The sequence below is a fragment of the Orbicella faveolata genome, unplaced genomic scaffold, assembly GCF_042242905.1.
Source record: "Orbicella faveolata isolate gen_17 unplaced genomic scaffold, um_ofav_v1 contig_47, whole genome shotgun sequence".
Taxonomy (NCBI): Eukaryota; Metazoa; Cnidaria; class Anthozoa; order Scleractinia; family Merulinidae; genus Orbicella; species Orbicella faveolata.
The window spans coordinates 5,258,654-5,275,599 of NW_028301577.1; the positions used below are offsets into that span (position 1 = coordinate 5,258,654).

At 40.1% G+C, this 16,946-nt stretch overlaps 2 protein-coding genes across 2 annotated transcripts; one reads left to right on the forward strand and one right to left on the reverse strand.

Annotated features, from left to right (window-relative positions):
• Window positions 1–1,190: 1,190 nt before the first annotated feature.
• On the reverse strand, window positions 1,191–11,267 carry LOC110047264 (uncharacterized). Its single transcript, XM_020753012.2, has 5 exons — window positions 11,055–11,267; window positions 7,062–8,381; window positions 4,731–4,860; window positions 4,108–4,247; window positions 1,191–2,434 (listed from the first exon to the last, which is right to left on the reverse strand). The coding sequence occupies exons 1-5, from the start codon at window positions 11,173–11,175 to the stop codon at window positions 1,365–1,367; spliced, it is 2,781 nt and encodes a 926-aa protein (XP_020608671.1). The 5' UTR covers window positions 11,176–11,267; the 3' UTR covers window positions 1,191–1,364.
• Window positions 11,268–11,377: 110 nt separating this feature from the next.
• Window positions 11,378–16,868, forward strand: LOC110047266 (syntenin-1-like). Its single transcript, XM_020753014.2, has 8 exons — window positions 11,378–11,533; window positions 11,951–11,992; window positions 12,903–13,034; window positions 13,344–13,705; window positions 14,288–14,395; window positions 15,085–15,148; window positions 15,395–15,486; window positions 16,127–16,868. Exons 1-8 carry the CDS (start codon window positions 11,477–11,479, stop codon window positions 16,179–16,181), a joined length of 912 nt encoding a protein of 303 aa, XP_020608673.2. The 5' UTR covers window positions 11,378–11,476; the 3' UTR covers window positions 16,182–16,868.
• Window positions 16,869–16,946: the final 78 nt, after the last annotated feature.

The following is a 16,946-nucleotide window of genomic DNA, read 5'->3' on the forward strand; positions in this document are numbered from 1 at the left end:
GGGTAGGGAAGAGTGCCAAACTCCTTGAAGGAGGCTACGCGCGATCTTTCGTGCAGGCTTTCTTCACCATGTTAGGGTCGCACTAATCGACCCACCAACGGGATACACATGGAAAAAAATTAGTAGTGGAAAATAGGGAAAGTTCTCTCCTTAAAATCCACTTTCAAAATTTGCTGTGTTGCGAGTACTGTTTTTATACATCCCTGAAAATTTATACTTACCTTCGAACACAGCACAAATCTTTTTTCGTTAACAAACAAATACAAAGAAAGGCTTTGTCTTTTGATACCTTCCCCTACCTCTCCTATATGGTGTAAAATTTCCCGCCTTAATATCAACGACTGAAGTCAAATTGAGGGTGAGGGGGTTGGGGGTGGGGGGGGGGGGGGGAGTGGGCGGAGTATGAAAGAGCAGATCAAGCTAGTCAAATGTCCGGGGATTTGTTGACTGGAGCGAAAATTCCCCGTTTCCAAGATCACATGCAGCATCTCCATTACAAAACCCAGAATTTCCCAGAACATGAATTTTCGACAATTAGAGGGAAGTAGGAGCTAGTCTCATTGTTTCGTTTGTTTTCCTTTAGCCAGCGAATACAGCCGCCTCTCATTCGCTCCCGCCAATGAGACGCGAATGAGAGGCGGCTGTATTCGCAGGCTAGTTTTGTTTTGTTTTTGTTTTTGTTTTTGTTTTTTCTTGCAGTTGCTCCAATTAACATTCCCTTCGTTCATGGATATTCAACATAGATTTCTAGTTGCTTATACAGCTTTTATAGAAAAGCCATTCCACATGATAACGAATATCAACACCTTACTCACACGGCCCTTTCAAGGCCACCTCTCTCTTCCTTGAACAGGATTGTGCACGAACTTTGAAAAGAGAATAAGACAGGGTTCGTACCCTTTTTCAGAAACAAATTTCCAGGACTTTTCCAGGACTCAGATTGATTTTTCCAGGACTCTAAAATTCATATTAATCCTTTCACTTCCAAGATCTCAATGCTAATTCTCCTTACTGTCTGCCATACATTTCAAATTTTTTACTCGAGTTTAACAGATTTCCAGACCTTTCCAGTCCTGGAAAATGCCACAACAAAATTCCAGGACTTTCCAGGTTTTCCACGACCCGTACGAATCCTGATAACTGAATAAGAACCTGCTACCTGCTAAAGAAAAAAAAAATTATTCACGCAATTTTATTTCTGCCAGCTCATCATCATCATCATCATTTTATTTAGCTGAAATAACAGGAACATTTTCCGGACTGGCACCTTTCAGGTACATTCGTTTATATCAAAACAACATTTAAACACAAAAATCAACGTGAGAGCGGAAATTGAGCCACGTTCATGGATAGGTCGTAGTAAATCATAAGTTCTGTTGCCTTTTCAGCTGGTTCACTTCCGGTGAGTCGGCGGACAGAACAGAGATACCGCGCCCAAAAGCTGTACCCCTGTGCACGCACAACTCTAGATAAGGCTTGACGACATCCAGTACGCTGCTAGCAGACCCGCCCGGTTTCAGCACCTGAGAATGTACATTGTGGAGGATGACATATCCACCCTTCCTCACCAACAGGCGGGCCACTTCAGAGTGCGATCCGTACAAGAACACAGAGGTTACATCGTCGTCATGGCTTGAGCGATTGCATGGAGGTTCGACCACGTTGTACTCGTCGCCTGTGCACTTGCGAAGGTCGTGTACAGGCTGGGTGCCATCTGTCACGTAAAGAACCACGCAATCCAGCGTACGGTGCAACGCGATGCCAAGAACCTGGCAAGTTAAGTCGAAGTAAGAGTCCGGGTTGATTTGGGACAGGGTAATTGAGTTACCCGGAGGAAACAAAACGGGTTGAACGTCGCACCAATTTTTCAAACTTTCCACGGTTTCTTTATCGCTTTGTGTCAGGGTAAAAGTGGAGCTGGACACGCGAGCCATCTCTGCGGTCACCGGCAACTCGGTCTCCCTGTCGAACACAATCGCTGCAAATCCTCGCGTAGACTTGGCTTGAAGCCGCCCCTGGTACTGCGATATCTTGATGCGGTGGAGGCGGACGATGTCTCCGATCTTGTGTGCAGCCGGGAGGCGGGAGACGCTAGGCTGGAATAACACACACTCAAGACCAGTGCTGGATTCAGCGACGGTCGGATCCATCAGCATCAGCACAGAACACATATCAGTGCCTCGACACTTCCACGCCGGCTTAAACAGTTTGACAACGCCATACACATTCACCGTGGTATCAGCTTGTAGATTAGCGAGGGTAGTGTAACCGGGCGGCACGGTATAATCTGCTCCCGCGCGGGACGATCTATTTCTGCTACGATCACTAAACGTATTGTCAGCTCGGTCAGGCAACGGTACTTGATGCGAAGGGACTGCGGACGTTTTCAGACGTTTGGGATCAAGCGACAAGTGAACGGGGGATCTCTTGACACCTTCGAAAGGAGGAAAATAAAAAAAAATGTTCAGATTTGCCTGAACTTCAGGGGGCACTTGTCTATCACGGGAGTTTTTACACTGCAATTTTGATAAAAAGGGTGATAACATTACGATAAAGGACCTTCACTCAAACAAAAAAGCAGCAAAAATACCGTGGCTAATATAAAACAAGTCAGTATTAAGTAAAATTTTGAAGCGAGGGCAAATTGTAACTAACACGTGGAACCCCGCCACACGGCCACCCCACTAATACCATTACGGCAACCTCGTTAAAGTACCTATGAAGTAAAAAATAATTGCTGCTGATTTGAAAGGCTTTTCAAAGTTAAGAAGAATGATGTTTTCCTTTTTGGAATATCTTTTATCGTTTTAGAGATATTCACGTCTTTGTATTATAAGTGATGACGTCATAGGTGGTTCCACTAAAACATCACAACACTCAATCTAGAATATCTCTAGAAATATTACAGCAGTGTTCTTTAAACTTGGCACCAAAAATGTACATCATAAAAGAAACAAAAGGACACCCGTCGTGCTATCGCCATGACAACAGTTATGCCGCTGGTTCTGTTTTAACTAAAACTAACATTACCAGATTTTATCTTAAACAAGGATCATCCACTCCCAACAATCTAGTGGGGAGAGTTAAGACAATATGGGAATCATGTGTGTTCCGAGTTAGACCCTCTGTCCCTTTTCGAAGGGTTGCAAATTGGCATATTTGGTTTTTCAGAGAAAGAGACTGGAGCCAAAACTGTTGCCATGGCAACAACACAGAAGGTGTCATTCTGTTTCTCTTGTGATGCACATTTGTGGTGCCAAGTTTGAAGAACACTGCTCCAATATTTCTAGAGTTATTCTTGATTCAGTGTTTACCGTTCAAGTGGAACCACCTATGACGTCATCACTTTCCTCATTTGCATAATACAAAAACGTAAATATCTCTAGAAAGAAAAAAGATATTCCAAAAAGAGAAACGCCATTCTTCTTTACTTTGAAAAGCCTTTCAAATAAGCAGCAATTATTTTTTACTTCATAGGCACTATCACAGCTACTTTATTCTGGCGCGAACAAAAGCTCAGTCAGTCATTTTCTCATTTAAAGAACTGCTTTGACACAGCCACCCCGCTAACACGACCAGACTATTGCGGCCCGTTCGTGACTAGATTAATGAGGTTCCCCTGTACAGCTGTAGTTTTCAGCGATTTTGCCAAGACACTCCAAATTCTCTTTCAGTTGGCCTTGTAGTGCCAGCTAACGTTGGAATCCCAACCAATCCCAATCTTTTTTTTTTTGAAAAAAAAAAAAAAGATTTCTCTGCATCCACGAGTTCTTGACTATTTTATTGCACTAAACGACATCTTAGTTGATGCATGGACCATGCAAAAGCTAAACGTTAGTCATAATTGACTTCAAGTAGAATGATGTAGTAATAAGAAACTTTCTCAATGTTCAAGTGTTGATCCAAGATTTTTCCTAGGAGTGGGTGCACCACTAAGGAATGGCATAACTGACTGGTGAGTTAAACAAATTTTAAAAGCGAATACAAAGAAGAAGGCTTCATCTCAGGGGCGGGGGGGGGGGGTGCACACCCCCTACAATCCCCCCCCCCCCCAGATCTGCCCCTGATTTTCCAGGTCACGTCTCAAAGACGGTGCATGCTACTAACCTCTCTCAGTAGAGTCCTGGTTTGCCAAAAGACTTGATGCCGGAGTGTAGTCATCTGGAATCAAAGTCCTTCTACTAGACGAAGCTCCTAAATCCTCATCTATAATTTTCAAATGATGAGTCCCAGAGTTTCTTTCAGTCCTATAAATAAAAGCAAATAAAGATTATAGGATGCACGGCTTTCACAAAGAAAGTCCCCCCTCCCCAACCCAAGGGTGGGCGTGGGGAGGTAAGAGGAGCTCGTCAGGTTTTGCAGACTAAGGAGAGTGAAAAATTGAATTTCAGACACTGAAAACACCACTACTAGTTGCCAAGAGTCCAGGGCAGGAAAAAACCCAGGTCCGATTGCTGGGGCAAGCGAAAATGGAAGTTTGGTGAAATACAGGTGAACCCTGCTATTTCAAACTTTTAGGGGTCATTCAGGTCTGATTGAAAGCAGTGCTCCCGGATAGACGGAGCCACTGGGCTGAATAAAGTGTTTAACGTCACATAAAGAGTGCAGTAAAGGGCTTTTAGTCCTACCTATCACCCAGGCCAGTGCAGCAACCTTTCAGCCACTCATTTGAAACCAAAACTGCATGTATCATGAACATACACATAATTCAACTAGAACAAGTTACTTACATTCCTTTAGCGGGACTTCCATGGTGAATTTCAGATGAAACTGACATCCTACGGGCTGACGTAAACACATGTTCCTCTTGTTCAAAATCTGGCATGACAGACTCTTCGCTAGGCTTGTCTTGGAAATCACCTTTATATGGAAATTACTTCCAGCTTGAGATGCATTCAACATTACTTACATGTCACTTATAAACAAGTGTTCAGCATGCAAGTTGTGTCCAATTGCCTGGGGCTACTGGATTTTGGGGGCAGCAAGTGGGTTCTGTCTTTTACTTGGCCAATGGGCCAGAGAAGGGTTTTTGGAAAAAAAAAAGATTAACAGCAATTCAAATTTCCAAAAGGTCTAGATAGCAGCAGACATGTAAAGATTTTAAGGAAAACGACCACTTTTTTAAGTTTAAAAAACATGTTTCGACAGAACTTCTGTCATCTTCAGTTGAATGAATGATTACAAAGCAAGTTGAATAATAAGTAGGCAAAAATGCTAATTAAGACAAATAGTAACAACAGAACGTGAAAAGGTGTAAATTAAAAGGATAATTTTAGATTTACATGGTGTAATTGCTGATTGAGGCAAGGTAGTTCTTTTTGAATATGGATAGCCTCCTTTATCTTGAGCTGAAAGCTGGTAGTGGCGTGATCTAAAATATGAAAGCAGTCTATTGAACACAATGAGCGACAACGTTCAGAATTCTGAAGATGTTTGAAGATGTGAGAGGCCTTATCAACGGCTAAGTGCTCACGTGCGCGTGTGGAAAAATGTCGGGAGGTTTCGCCGACATAACAGGCATTACAGCCCGCACATGTAAACTTATAAACTACACGTGAACGAAGCCCGCCGGGGATAGGGTCTTTCACACCAAAAAGGTTACCTATCTTAAAGGAAGAAAAAACTAATTTGATGTCTAAATCATTACCATAGCGCTTGATTAAGTGTCGAATCTTCTTCTGAGTGATGACAGAAAAATGGCCTATGTACGGCAGTTTAAAGTAAAACGTGGGCGAGGTGGTAAGGGGGTAGCCCCGGGGACAATGATTGCTATGGGCCCCAGTGATGTAACGGTTAACCACTTTTTCAATTAAATGGGCAGGGAAAAGGTTCTTTTTGAGAATTTCAGTAAGCTTGATTATATCCTCGTGTAACCCCAACCAAGTGTTGTTGATCTTGTAGGCCCTGTCAACAAGAGTCCTAATGAGACCTACTTTGTATGAGTACGAGGTGAAGCTAAAATAATTAGTTAATAACCCAGTAAAGGTTTTCTTACGGTAAACCCTAGTTAGGAAGGAATTAGTGTCACTATTATCAATAAGAACATCTAGAAAGGGTAATTTGCGATTAAGTTCTTTTTCCATAGTAAACCTTATGTTGGGGTGCCTAGAGTTAATGTAGTCAAAAAATATAACAGCATCGTGCTCCGAGTGAAATAAACAAAAAGTGTCGTCAACATACCTACGATAAAATAAAATTTTAGAGCATTGAAAATTTTTCCAACCATAGTTTTTCATGATGTCCCATAAAAGGATTGGCTAATACGGGAGCAAGGGGAGACCCCATGGCCACACCGTCAATTTGGTCATAGAAAGAACCGTTAAATAAGAAATGGGTCTGGGCGGTGGCTACAGTGAAAAGGCTTCTAAGTTCTGGTTTACTTAACTTAAGGTCAGGATTGCCCTCGGAAATGTAATTGACTGCCAGGTCAATACATTCCTCAAGAGGTATGTTAATAAAGAGACTTTCCACATCGAAGGAAACCATAAATTTACCAAACATAGATAAAGATTGAATGTCCTGTACAAAAGTAAAAGTGTCTGTAGCACAGTGTTCAGTTGGGATGTGCGGCGCCAAAAGATTGCATAGATATTTGGCCAGGTTATAATTGTAGGTTCCAATAGAAGACACGATGGGGCGCAATGGCGGAGTTGAGTTAGGTCCAAAATCCTTTTCAGATTAACGTTTGTGCTTGAAAGAAACTTTTGGGGGGGAGGGGGGGGGGGTGAGGGGCTAGTTATTGAAACAATGATGTTCAGGCTAGTACCTGAAGGGCAAAAGGAAAAATTAGTTTTCTTAAGGCCCTGGGTACTTTCATGCAGTAAACAATCTCAAGAAACAAAACTTTGATTTTCCCTAATGTAACATAATTACAGTAGATCTGATCATACATGTATCTGCAGAATGTTAGGTTATTATTAGTCAGAAGCAAGTAAAGAAAAGCCTTGCCTCAGGTTTCTTTCTCTAAAGTACCGTTAGCATTACAATAATATATTAATGCATACTGAGTGAGTTATGGTTTAGCTCTAGAAAGGATAATGCAATCACAGACATGTTTATACCTATCTTGAGACTATTATCCTCCTCACAAATTTTTGATGATGAACAGCCAGCCAGTGTAGCCCCAAGCTGTGGCAAATCATTGGAAACAGCAGACATCTGAGATTTGTCTCTCACTTGTCCCGCTGAGGGACCACCATTCCAGATTCTTGTCGACACCGTCGACACCCTGGAGGGTGTCAACTCAATGCGAGGAAATTGTGCATTGGACTGTTTATTGGGGCTAGTACTTTGTATGCCAAGGTTTAGAGATCCAGTTCCTCTTCCTGGGCCGGACTTTTGAGACATGGTCAGTGATTGCCCACTTGCCTCAACAGCTATGCTTGCTATGTGATTGGAAGCAGGTGATTCATGGCTTGCATTTACATTCCCAACACCTACACTTGTTGTGCCTGCATTTGGTCTCTGTGAATTTGGTGTACCAGCGTTTGGTGAACGAGCATTTGGTACACCTGCATTTGATGTACCTTCATATGGTGTACTTGCATTTGGTGTACGTGTACCCACATTTCGTGTAACTGCATTTGGTGTCCCTGAATACGGTGTACCTGCATTTCGTGAACCTGCATTTGGTACACTAGCATTCGGCACAATTGTTGTGTCTGTATATGTCTCAGGGCTGATATTTTTCCAAGAATCATAGCTCTCCTTTCTTGACTTGCCCTTTGAGTGAACATTCGCAGTTTTCATCGCCATTTTTGCTTCTCCCTTGTCAAGTAGGACAGCCAAATTACTAAAACTTCTTTCTACATGTGAGGTTGATGGTGTGACTCCTCTAGGCCCGAGGTGAAATTTTCCTTTCCTCTTTTCAAAGACCTTTTGCTTTGTTTGCTGAATGATTTCTTTTCCATCTTTGGATGTTGACTTTGAGAAGTCATTTTCACAAGACGCAAAGAGGTCTTCATCTGAGTCAGAACTAAAATCATACATGTAGTTGTCAGCAGTTTGTTTGTTGTTTGTTGTAATTTCCGCCTTCTCTATCTCATCAATTGATGTTGTTGCCACTCCTTCTGTAGTGTTTGCCCTCACCTTTCCTTTGTTATTAATCACCCAAATTGACGCTTGTGATTTTTGTCTCCACACAATAAGCTGGAACTGGTGTTTACCAGTTGGAGAACATTCAACAATCACTTCTGCTAGCACCACACAGTCACCTTCACAGATTCTAGAACCTTCATCTGCCAGCTCTCCTAACAGGAAAGTACTGATCACAGCCAATTGAGAATTTCTTGATGATTTTCCCACATCCTCCTTTAGCAAAATCTTGCAGAGCTTGCCAAATCTCTCTGAACATTTTATGGGATAGACTTTAACAACAGTCCCTAAAACAAAGAAAAGGTGCAAACTTTAGGGCAGCAATCTTGAGTCAAACTGGATTAGATCAACCAACTTTTATTCAAAAAGAAGGTACAATCTAAAAACCTCAACAACAGCTGAGCTCCAAGATTTCAAAATTGAACTTGTTCAAAACTGCATCATAATGTATTGGCAGAGTTTTTCTGGGCAGGATCTGCCATTTTGGAGGGTCAACAAGGTCATGCAAAATCTTGTGGAGTTTGGTTTGCTGAGGTTGGCATCTCTGATAGTTGACTTAGCTCAAAGTCTTCCTATTCAGTTAAATATGAATTGTTATATAAAAAACTAGATTCCATGTTGCCTTGGACCTGTTCAGTAATAGATAACAGAAGACATCACAATGTGGTAAAAACATCAGTGACACACTCCACTATCACTTCATGTGTCACTTTTTTGTTCTTACCACAACATCACATGTGATTCACAATTGAACAGATGAATTACAACCTATTTGTTCAGAAGAAATGTGCAGGGTTTTTTACACATATCTGGAAAACAAATAGTTGGGGAGGGGATGGGGGATACACAAAAATTGGATCATGTGTACGAAAGGTTTCCGCCGTCGAACGTTGATCAATACCCTGGATCAACACTTGATTGACATCAACTCTCAGTCAGCATCTTCAACAATACTCAGTCAACACTTGATCAACATCTCAGTTGACAGTCAGTTGAGATTCAACTAATTTTCACAGCCATGTCATCGAGTGTCAAGCGATACTCAATCAAATATTGATTGAGTGTTAATCGAGTGTCAATTAAGATGTCAATCGAGTATCAATCTAGTGTTGTAAGTATTGATTAAGATGTTGATCAAGTGTCGATCAACATGTTGATGGAGTGTTGATCAAGGGTATCGCTCGACACTAGATAGCAGATATCTCACAGAGTCATTAATAAGTTTACAAAGCTTTATGGAAAACACCACGATCATCCCATTCACAGTATTTGTTTATAAGCTTGTCAAATAAACTTTTATGCTAGCACTGACTGGTTTGAAAAAAAGCAGCAAGGTGTACAGGTATGTACCATCTATGCCAACTCTCCCGGATTATCCGGGAGTCTCCTGGATACAGACCGAATCTCCCGCTCTCCCGTACGAGTCACCAAATCTCCCAGAGAAACAAATAACAGGGCATAAAATACATTTTTCTGACATATTTTGGCTGATTTTTTTGTATTTTTGGGGAAAGTATTTTTGACATTTGATGAATGTTTAAGATTTAATCTGAAGATCTTTACTTTGAACAACATCTTTTAGGGTCAAAAAAGGTAACATTGGCGATCTCCCGGATTTTGATTTTTTTAGGTTGGCATCTCTGATATACATAGGTGCATATATGTTTTAAAACTTCTGAACCAGACTATTATCCACTGCTCATTTCTCCAGGTTCCTACGCATCTACACAAGGTGGGGTCCTTCATGGGGACATACCCATCACTGCAATACTCAAGGGTAAAAATAAGGGGGGGGGGGGAATAAAAATCCTAATGATACATACTTAGATAAAAACCTTAAATCGTAAATTAAATTTCAAATTTAGATTAGAAATACAGTTAAAATTTTTTTTCTAATCAAAACAATAACAAAATTCTCAAACATGATTGGCTATCAGCAGCCCGATTTGAGCATTAATTGGACAGTGTACGCGTCATGCTTGTAATTGGACAGTACGCGTCATTTTGCACGCACTGTTGAGTAAACTGCCATGTTTTTCAGCATTCATAACAACGTTTAATCGTTCAGCGCTCTATCGATGGTTTGTTCGTTTCTCGAATTTTGTCATAGTTTTGATTAATAATGGTAATAGGACTGAGTGAAATCCAATTTGGTCTGTAATCATACGAGTGATTAACAAAATCGGACGACCATGAAGCGGGAGTCCGATTTGTTAATCACGAGTATGATTACAGACTGAATTGGACGACACGATGTCCTGTTACCAATTAATCATAACAATTACAATTTCCCACAAAAGTAAAAGTTTCATTTGATAAAGAGCTTTTTATTGTCATTTTAAATATCATAATTATAAAATATGGAGAACAGCTCGCAAAATGGCTGTCAAGTCTCTTTCAAAACAGTCACCAGAGACTAAACCTTTACAATTTTACAAAGTCAGTCTCAGTCAGTGGTTACCATAGTGATTGTAATCAATACTGTGATTGGTGGATTTAGTGGAGAGGACTTAAAATGATTGGCTCATGTAACTGTCCGATTACAGGTGTCCGATTACAGCCAACTGTCCGATTACACTGTCCGATTACAACTTTGCAGATTAATTAGAGCAAAATACAGCAGTTTATGCACCAATCACATTTGAAGAAATTGTAATTGTTATGATTAATTGGTAACAGGACATCATGTCTTCCAATTCAGTTTGTAATCATACTCGTGATTAACAAATCGGACTCCCGCTTCGCGGTCGTCCGATTTTGTTAATCACTCGTATGATTACAGACCGAATTGGACTCCACTCAGTCCTATTACCATTATTAATCTAAGTACCTTCTTAAATTGTGGCAATTTTATGCATGTCGCATAGAGTGGTTATCCAAAATTTGCACGGAAATTAAAACAACCTGCCATGCTTTCAGTAGTTTTACTGTAATTTTCCAGTGTTTTTTTTCGCACAAACCTTGTATGAACGCACTTGACAGCACTCCTGGCTCGCTGAGGTCTTCAATGAGCACCCGTCTCGGTGGAGCATTACCAGGAAAAAGCTTGCAATAGCGTCCATTTCCAATTGAGAAAGTCATTTTTCTCAAATACGCAAACGCATTTCAACGGCTTCAAAATACTTCAAGATGGCTTCCGTTTCCCGCCAAATGTCGTTGACGGTCGAAACAACTTCGTATATGACGAATACGATCGATAATGTACTTACGTCACGAAAACTACCAAATTAGGAGAACGTCAATGTCATGTGATTTTAGAGTGACGTCACTGTTCCAAACATAGAAGTCGACGTCGACAACTATTTGCTCCTTTCGAGAGTTTCCTCAATCCATCCATCTTGACTGTGATAAAGTTGCTCAGCGCACTAAGATATAGTACAAAATGTCTCTGTATCCTTCCTTAGAAGATATGAAAGTCGATCAAATGGCCCAAGCACAGGTATTATGCTTATGATTTTGCTACTTCCCAAATTCAAGTTGGAACGAACGAACGAGCTGGAGACAGCTGAGCAAGAATTTAATACGCTAGGGTTAAAAGAACTGTATTTTACTGTAGGCTTGAGCTTATTGATTGCACGATAGATCTTAAGTGTATCAAATGCTGTGTGAAGGAATCAACTTCATTGAGTCTTGTGTTGTTGAATGTAGCTTGTCGCAAATTAGAATCTGTCTGGATCTACATGTACAAGCTACAGTGTACGTGTGCGTGCAATAGAGTGGTGGAGGAATCTGCAAGTTTACATGTATGTCCTTTCACCAATAGCTTTAACGACCAGAAATTTCTACCTGGGAAACATTCCACTTTCGAATTCCGTTTAAATAAGTGTACAATCTTTCATACATTTTCCGTTTGTAGACCCTGCAAGCTCGAGCTCAACAACCAGCTATTGGATACGCAGTGAGTGACAACGAATTATACTTTAATTTGTGCCCTTTACTTGCTCGATCACTCCCGATCTTACACAATTTTTATTCCCGGATAGACCAGAAAGTACACCTTTTTATGCATTATTTTACTATAGGTGCAGTTTAATTGATTTGGTACATGTTCATGTAGGAAATTGAATGACATCATAGCAGAAAATAAACATCTGTCCAACATCAATTGCAGTGGTATTTCACTTAATACCATTAGTTTACAAATAACGTTTAATTTGGCAAATAAGATTTCATTTCTCAGAACCTAGTTTCTGCTTTTTCACAAATCTGCGAGAAAGATTTGTTTCATGCGGAATTATTCAGGTGGAATTATTAAAACAGTTTCTGATTTTGCTAATAAATTGATGGCATAATGATTGAAATTGCATGCAACACTGTAGCCAATGTTTTGTGTACAAACTTTCGCATGAAAGCCTAACCAAGGGGGGTGAATAGGGGTGTGCAAATCTGCCGATCCATGCCTTTTTTTCACCAAATCCGTCGATCCACCAATACTTTTGTTCAAATCCGAAACCTCAACCACATCCAGAAACAGAAGTGCAAAAGTTCAAAGGTAAAGTGGTAAATGTGAATGCCATTGCTAATTTTGCAAAATTAGTAAAGAAGGCAACATATTTCATGACTATAACACATTACAATTCCAATAACAGTCTCGCACCTGAGCAGAAATCCATAATCCGTGCGCTTTTTAAGGCCAATCCATCGATCCGAAACCTATTCACCCCCCTCCTAACCATTGATGGCGTTCATTTGTCAGTCAGAGAATAGTATGCATCAATAAATTTCGAAACAGAATGTTATCCCATAGACTTTGCATAGTCCTGAAATTTGACAACTAACTATCAACTCTTTTGTTACTCCCCTTCAAGCCACAGGCTGTTGCACCTGTACCAGCCTCTGCTCCAGGACCTGCCCCAACAAGTAGTCTGTATCCCTCACTCAACGACTACATGGGTCTGGCTGTTTCTGAAGATGCTGTGAGGCAACATGTTCCAGGATATGTGAGTAATGTTTCATCACATAGCATGAGTTAGTAAACCAATATCAAGCTCTTTGATGCTTTGCAACCTCTGTTTACTTGTGCTACTGTAGTTGTAATCAACCTGATTACAGATAGATACATTTTCTAATTTTTCAAAACCAGTGGGAACTCTGCATGTTGTACATTTTTTCCTAAAACAAAATTTATGTTGGTTTTACTAGCTATTTATTAACCACGAGTGAGTTCTTTATCTGAAAATCTTATCTGAGAATGATACAGCATGTACTGAGTAATGTTGATAGCTTTCATTTTGCATGTTTTTCTGTAGACAACTGCTGTGGTGCCAAGACCACAAGGTGCTGTTGTACCTCAGACCAGTGGAATGGTTGCTCCCGTAACCGGTGACAATAACCTCGCCATCCGCCGTTCTGAGATCAAACAAGGCATCCGTGAGGTTGTTCTCTGCAAGGACGGCAAAGGAAAAGTTGGTCTGCGTGTGCGAGACATTAACAAGGGTGTGTTTGTTCAATATGTCCATGCCAACTCACCTGCTGCCTTGGGAGGTTTGAGATTTGGTGACCAGATTCTACAGATTGATGGTGAAACTTTGGCTGGTTACAGCAGTGATAAAGTGATGAAGATTTTGAAGAATGCTTCTGCTCAGAGACTAGTATTTGCTGTTAGAGACAGGTTAGAAGTTCATCTTTGTTTTAAGTGCATTATAAGTACTCTAAACTGTACTTACCTCTGCATCTGCAAGCCTGCATGCATAGGATTTCATGGCATTACATGTAGAATTACATTACATGTAGAATTATCAAACCCCCAGATTATCATCATTATCATTATCATTATCATCAGTTCTAATTTTGTCTTGGGGTACATAAGGCCTCAAGCTACCAGATGCAATGCCTCGAACATGTTATTTAGTACATTGCACTTTTCTTCAGAGCAGTTTGCCCTGGGCTCTTGGGCAGCAATTACCCAGTAACCACTTGTTATAAATATCAAGTATATGAACAGTGCCATGCTCATTCTGAGCACAATCCAAGATGTGCACATGTACAATGTATGTTGAAGTATGTAGTTAAGTTATACTTGTTGGAACACTCAACATTGATTTTAGCTCTTGTGTACTACATGTAATTTCAACCATTCAGAGACTCTTTCACCTGCTACAAGTTCTCATAATTGTAGAATACTGTTTTTGTTTACTGTTTTGTCTATTCTCTGCAATGTGATTGACATTGAAGTATTGCTGTTACTTTCTAGACCGTTTGAACGCACAATCGTTTTACAGAAGGATAGTGCTGGCCATGTAGGATTTGTGTTTAAAAATGGCAAAATCACTCAGATTGCCAAAGACACATCTGCAGCAAGGTAAATCCAGATGACTGGATGATTAAATTGTTGATAATTCTAATCAGTGAAAACTGCCTTACTTTAGATTTTAGTATATAGTTGTGTACATGTAGTGTCAGATTGTATGCATGCACTTAAGTACTTGGTAGTGGCTACCATACTACCCCATAGGCCCACATTATGTCACACCCACCCTACATTCACACAGTCCTGGAGAAAACAGAGGCCTAAGCTCAGGGCTGTCATTCAAAATCATCAGCTCCAGTAGCTTTAGTTGAGATGACTAGAAAGTTTGAAATTGATCAAAAGATGACTCTGTGAGGAATTCGAAGCTATCTCAGAATTTTGACCACCCTCTGTACTTTTGTTGTGCAACAAGCTTCTTCAAGCATAATGACAGCCCTACATTCATGAGCTTGGCAAAGGACAAGACAGATAGGTCTGAGCTGACTTGAAAAAGTTGTCCACATGTAGACTTGAATGCATAATGTTATCTGTACTACATCTGAACTATTATTTAGTACACAAAATTCAACTTGAACACAGGACGTTTTTACAACTTTCCAACCAAATCAAGCCCAAATTAGATGGATATTGCATTAACTCTGCCTGCTTTTACTGTAAAGAATTATTCTTTGGCCAATTAGGTTTTATCTGTTTATGCCTGCATGCACATTGACTCAAAACATGTTTATGTTGTTTTGCAGGAATGGACTACTGATTGAGCACAACCTTGTCGAAGTGAATGGACAGAATGTAGTGGGCCTCAAGGTAAGCAAGATCATAAATAACCTAAAGGAGACACCCTGTTAATAACTGAAGGCCATCACCAACTCTTTATTGTTCTTACAATGTTGGTACAGTACATGTAATACCATAATGTAGCCCCTCCATCTCAAATGGTAACCCTTCCCCCCCCCCCCCCTTCCTCTCAAGCTTGTGGCAATGGGCTTTTGATGTGCAAGGGAGTTGTTTGAATACACTTGCCAACTTCTTTCTATTGTTCTTGTTTTACAGGATAACAATATTAAAGAAATTCTTGAAAAGGGTGGCCAGACAATCACACTGACAATCATTCCAACTTTCATTTATGAGCACATGATCAAGTGGTATGTACATGTCCAAGTGATTTTATCCTTGCTTTAAAATTTCCCCAAAGTAATCAACTTGTCATTTCTCCTAACAATATTTACAATGTCATGCAGGCAGATAATGAGAATAAAGCAAATTATCAGCTCTTTTAGTGGGAGTGTAGATCTTGTTTTTCATGTTACACTTACCTGTAGCCCTTTTAGGTTTAGAAGCATAACTAGGAGTTTGGTCCTTTTCCTAGACGAGACTAGTCGTTCATTGGAGGTAAACCCCCATCCTACCTCCTGGGCATTGTTTTGTCAAGCTTGCTGATACCCACTGATACTCTTGGGTAGGGAGAGGTGCACTGTGGAGATAGAAAAGTCTTGCCCGAGAATTCAGTCAACACAATGACCCCACCCAGCCCCAACAAAGTCATGTGCAAAACACAATCCAGGCCATATTGCAAGAGTAATATTATTATGGACCCCAAGTCTCTAAATCTTAGTCCCTACTAAACACTCAAGACTGATTTTTGCCTGGTGTGTGTTCTTCTAGATTGGCCCCCATTAGGTTGAGATCAGGCTTTAAAAAGTTACCACAGTTAGTGATCTAATGTACATGTAGTGACCGAATCACTGACTATTTGTTACACTGTTTTTGTTGTTTTTTTTCCAGTATGGGTGATGGCCTTGTTAAGAAGACTATGGACCACAGCATCCCAGACTTGTAAAGATCTTCAGAGAAAAGTCTTTTTAGGGCTCCATTAGAACATTTATGTAATTATAATTTTCTGGTAGACTAATGTAGTTGATGTAGATGTGAGGACCCTTGGTAAACTTATCCTAAAGATGATATACAATGCTATAGCTTTTGTTAATTACTGTGTAGGTGAAAAGCCTAGAAAAAATATATTCTGTTATCACATGGCATCATTGTTGCCCTATTTAGGGACCTCAACAAGAGATTTTTGTTGATCAATTTCTTTTGTTGTCAATCCAGTAACATAAATATTAATAATGTTCTTGCAAATTGATTCCTTCTGCATTGGTTGTAAACCCGTATTGTTCAAAATTCATTTCATCATGTTCCAAGTGGTTTACTTTTTACCTTATTGTCTTAACCAAAAATAATGTGCTTCTGTTGATTTGAATTTATTTGTTGTTTTGTTTTGTTTTCTAATTTACAAAATGGATTTCTGCAAAAGTGAGAAATAAGGATAACAGTTGTGTAGAGGTCAATGATACAGGTAAACATACTGTAACTTCAAGGACGGAGTAGTTGTTTGTAAACAAATCTACTTTATGGCTACCTTGTAATGAAAATGTTCTGCTGTTACTTCAACTATACTAATATTGTAACATTTTATGGTGTCTATAGAGGCAATTAAAAAATCTGTCATAATTTGTGATCACTGTTAGTTTTTTGTTGTTGTTGTTTTCTTAGTCCTATTGGTAGGTGGGGAAAAACAACTAACACAAGTTGATCCAACTCCAGT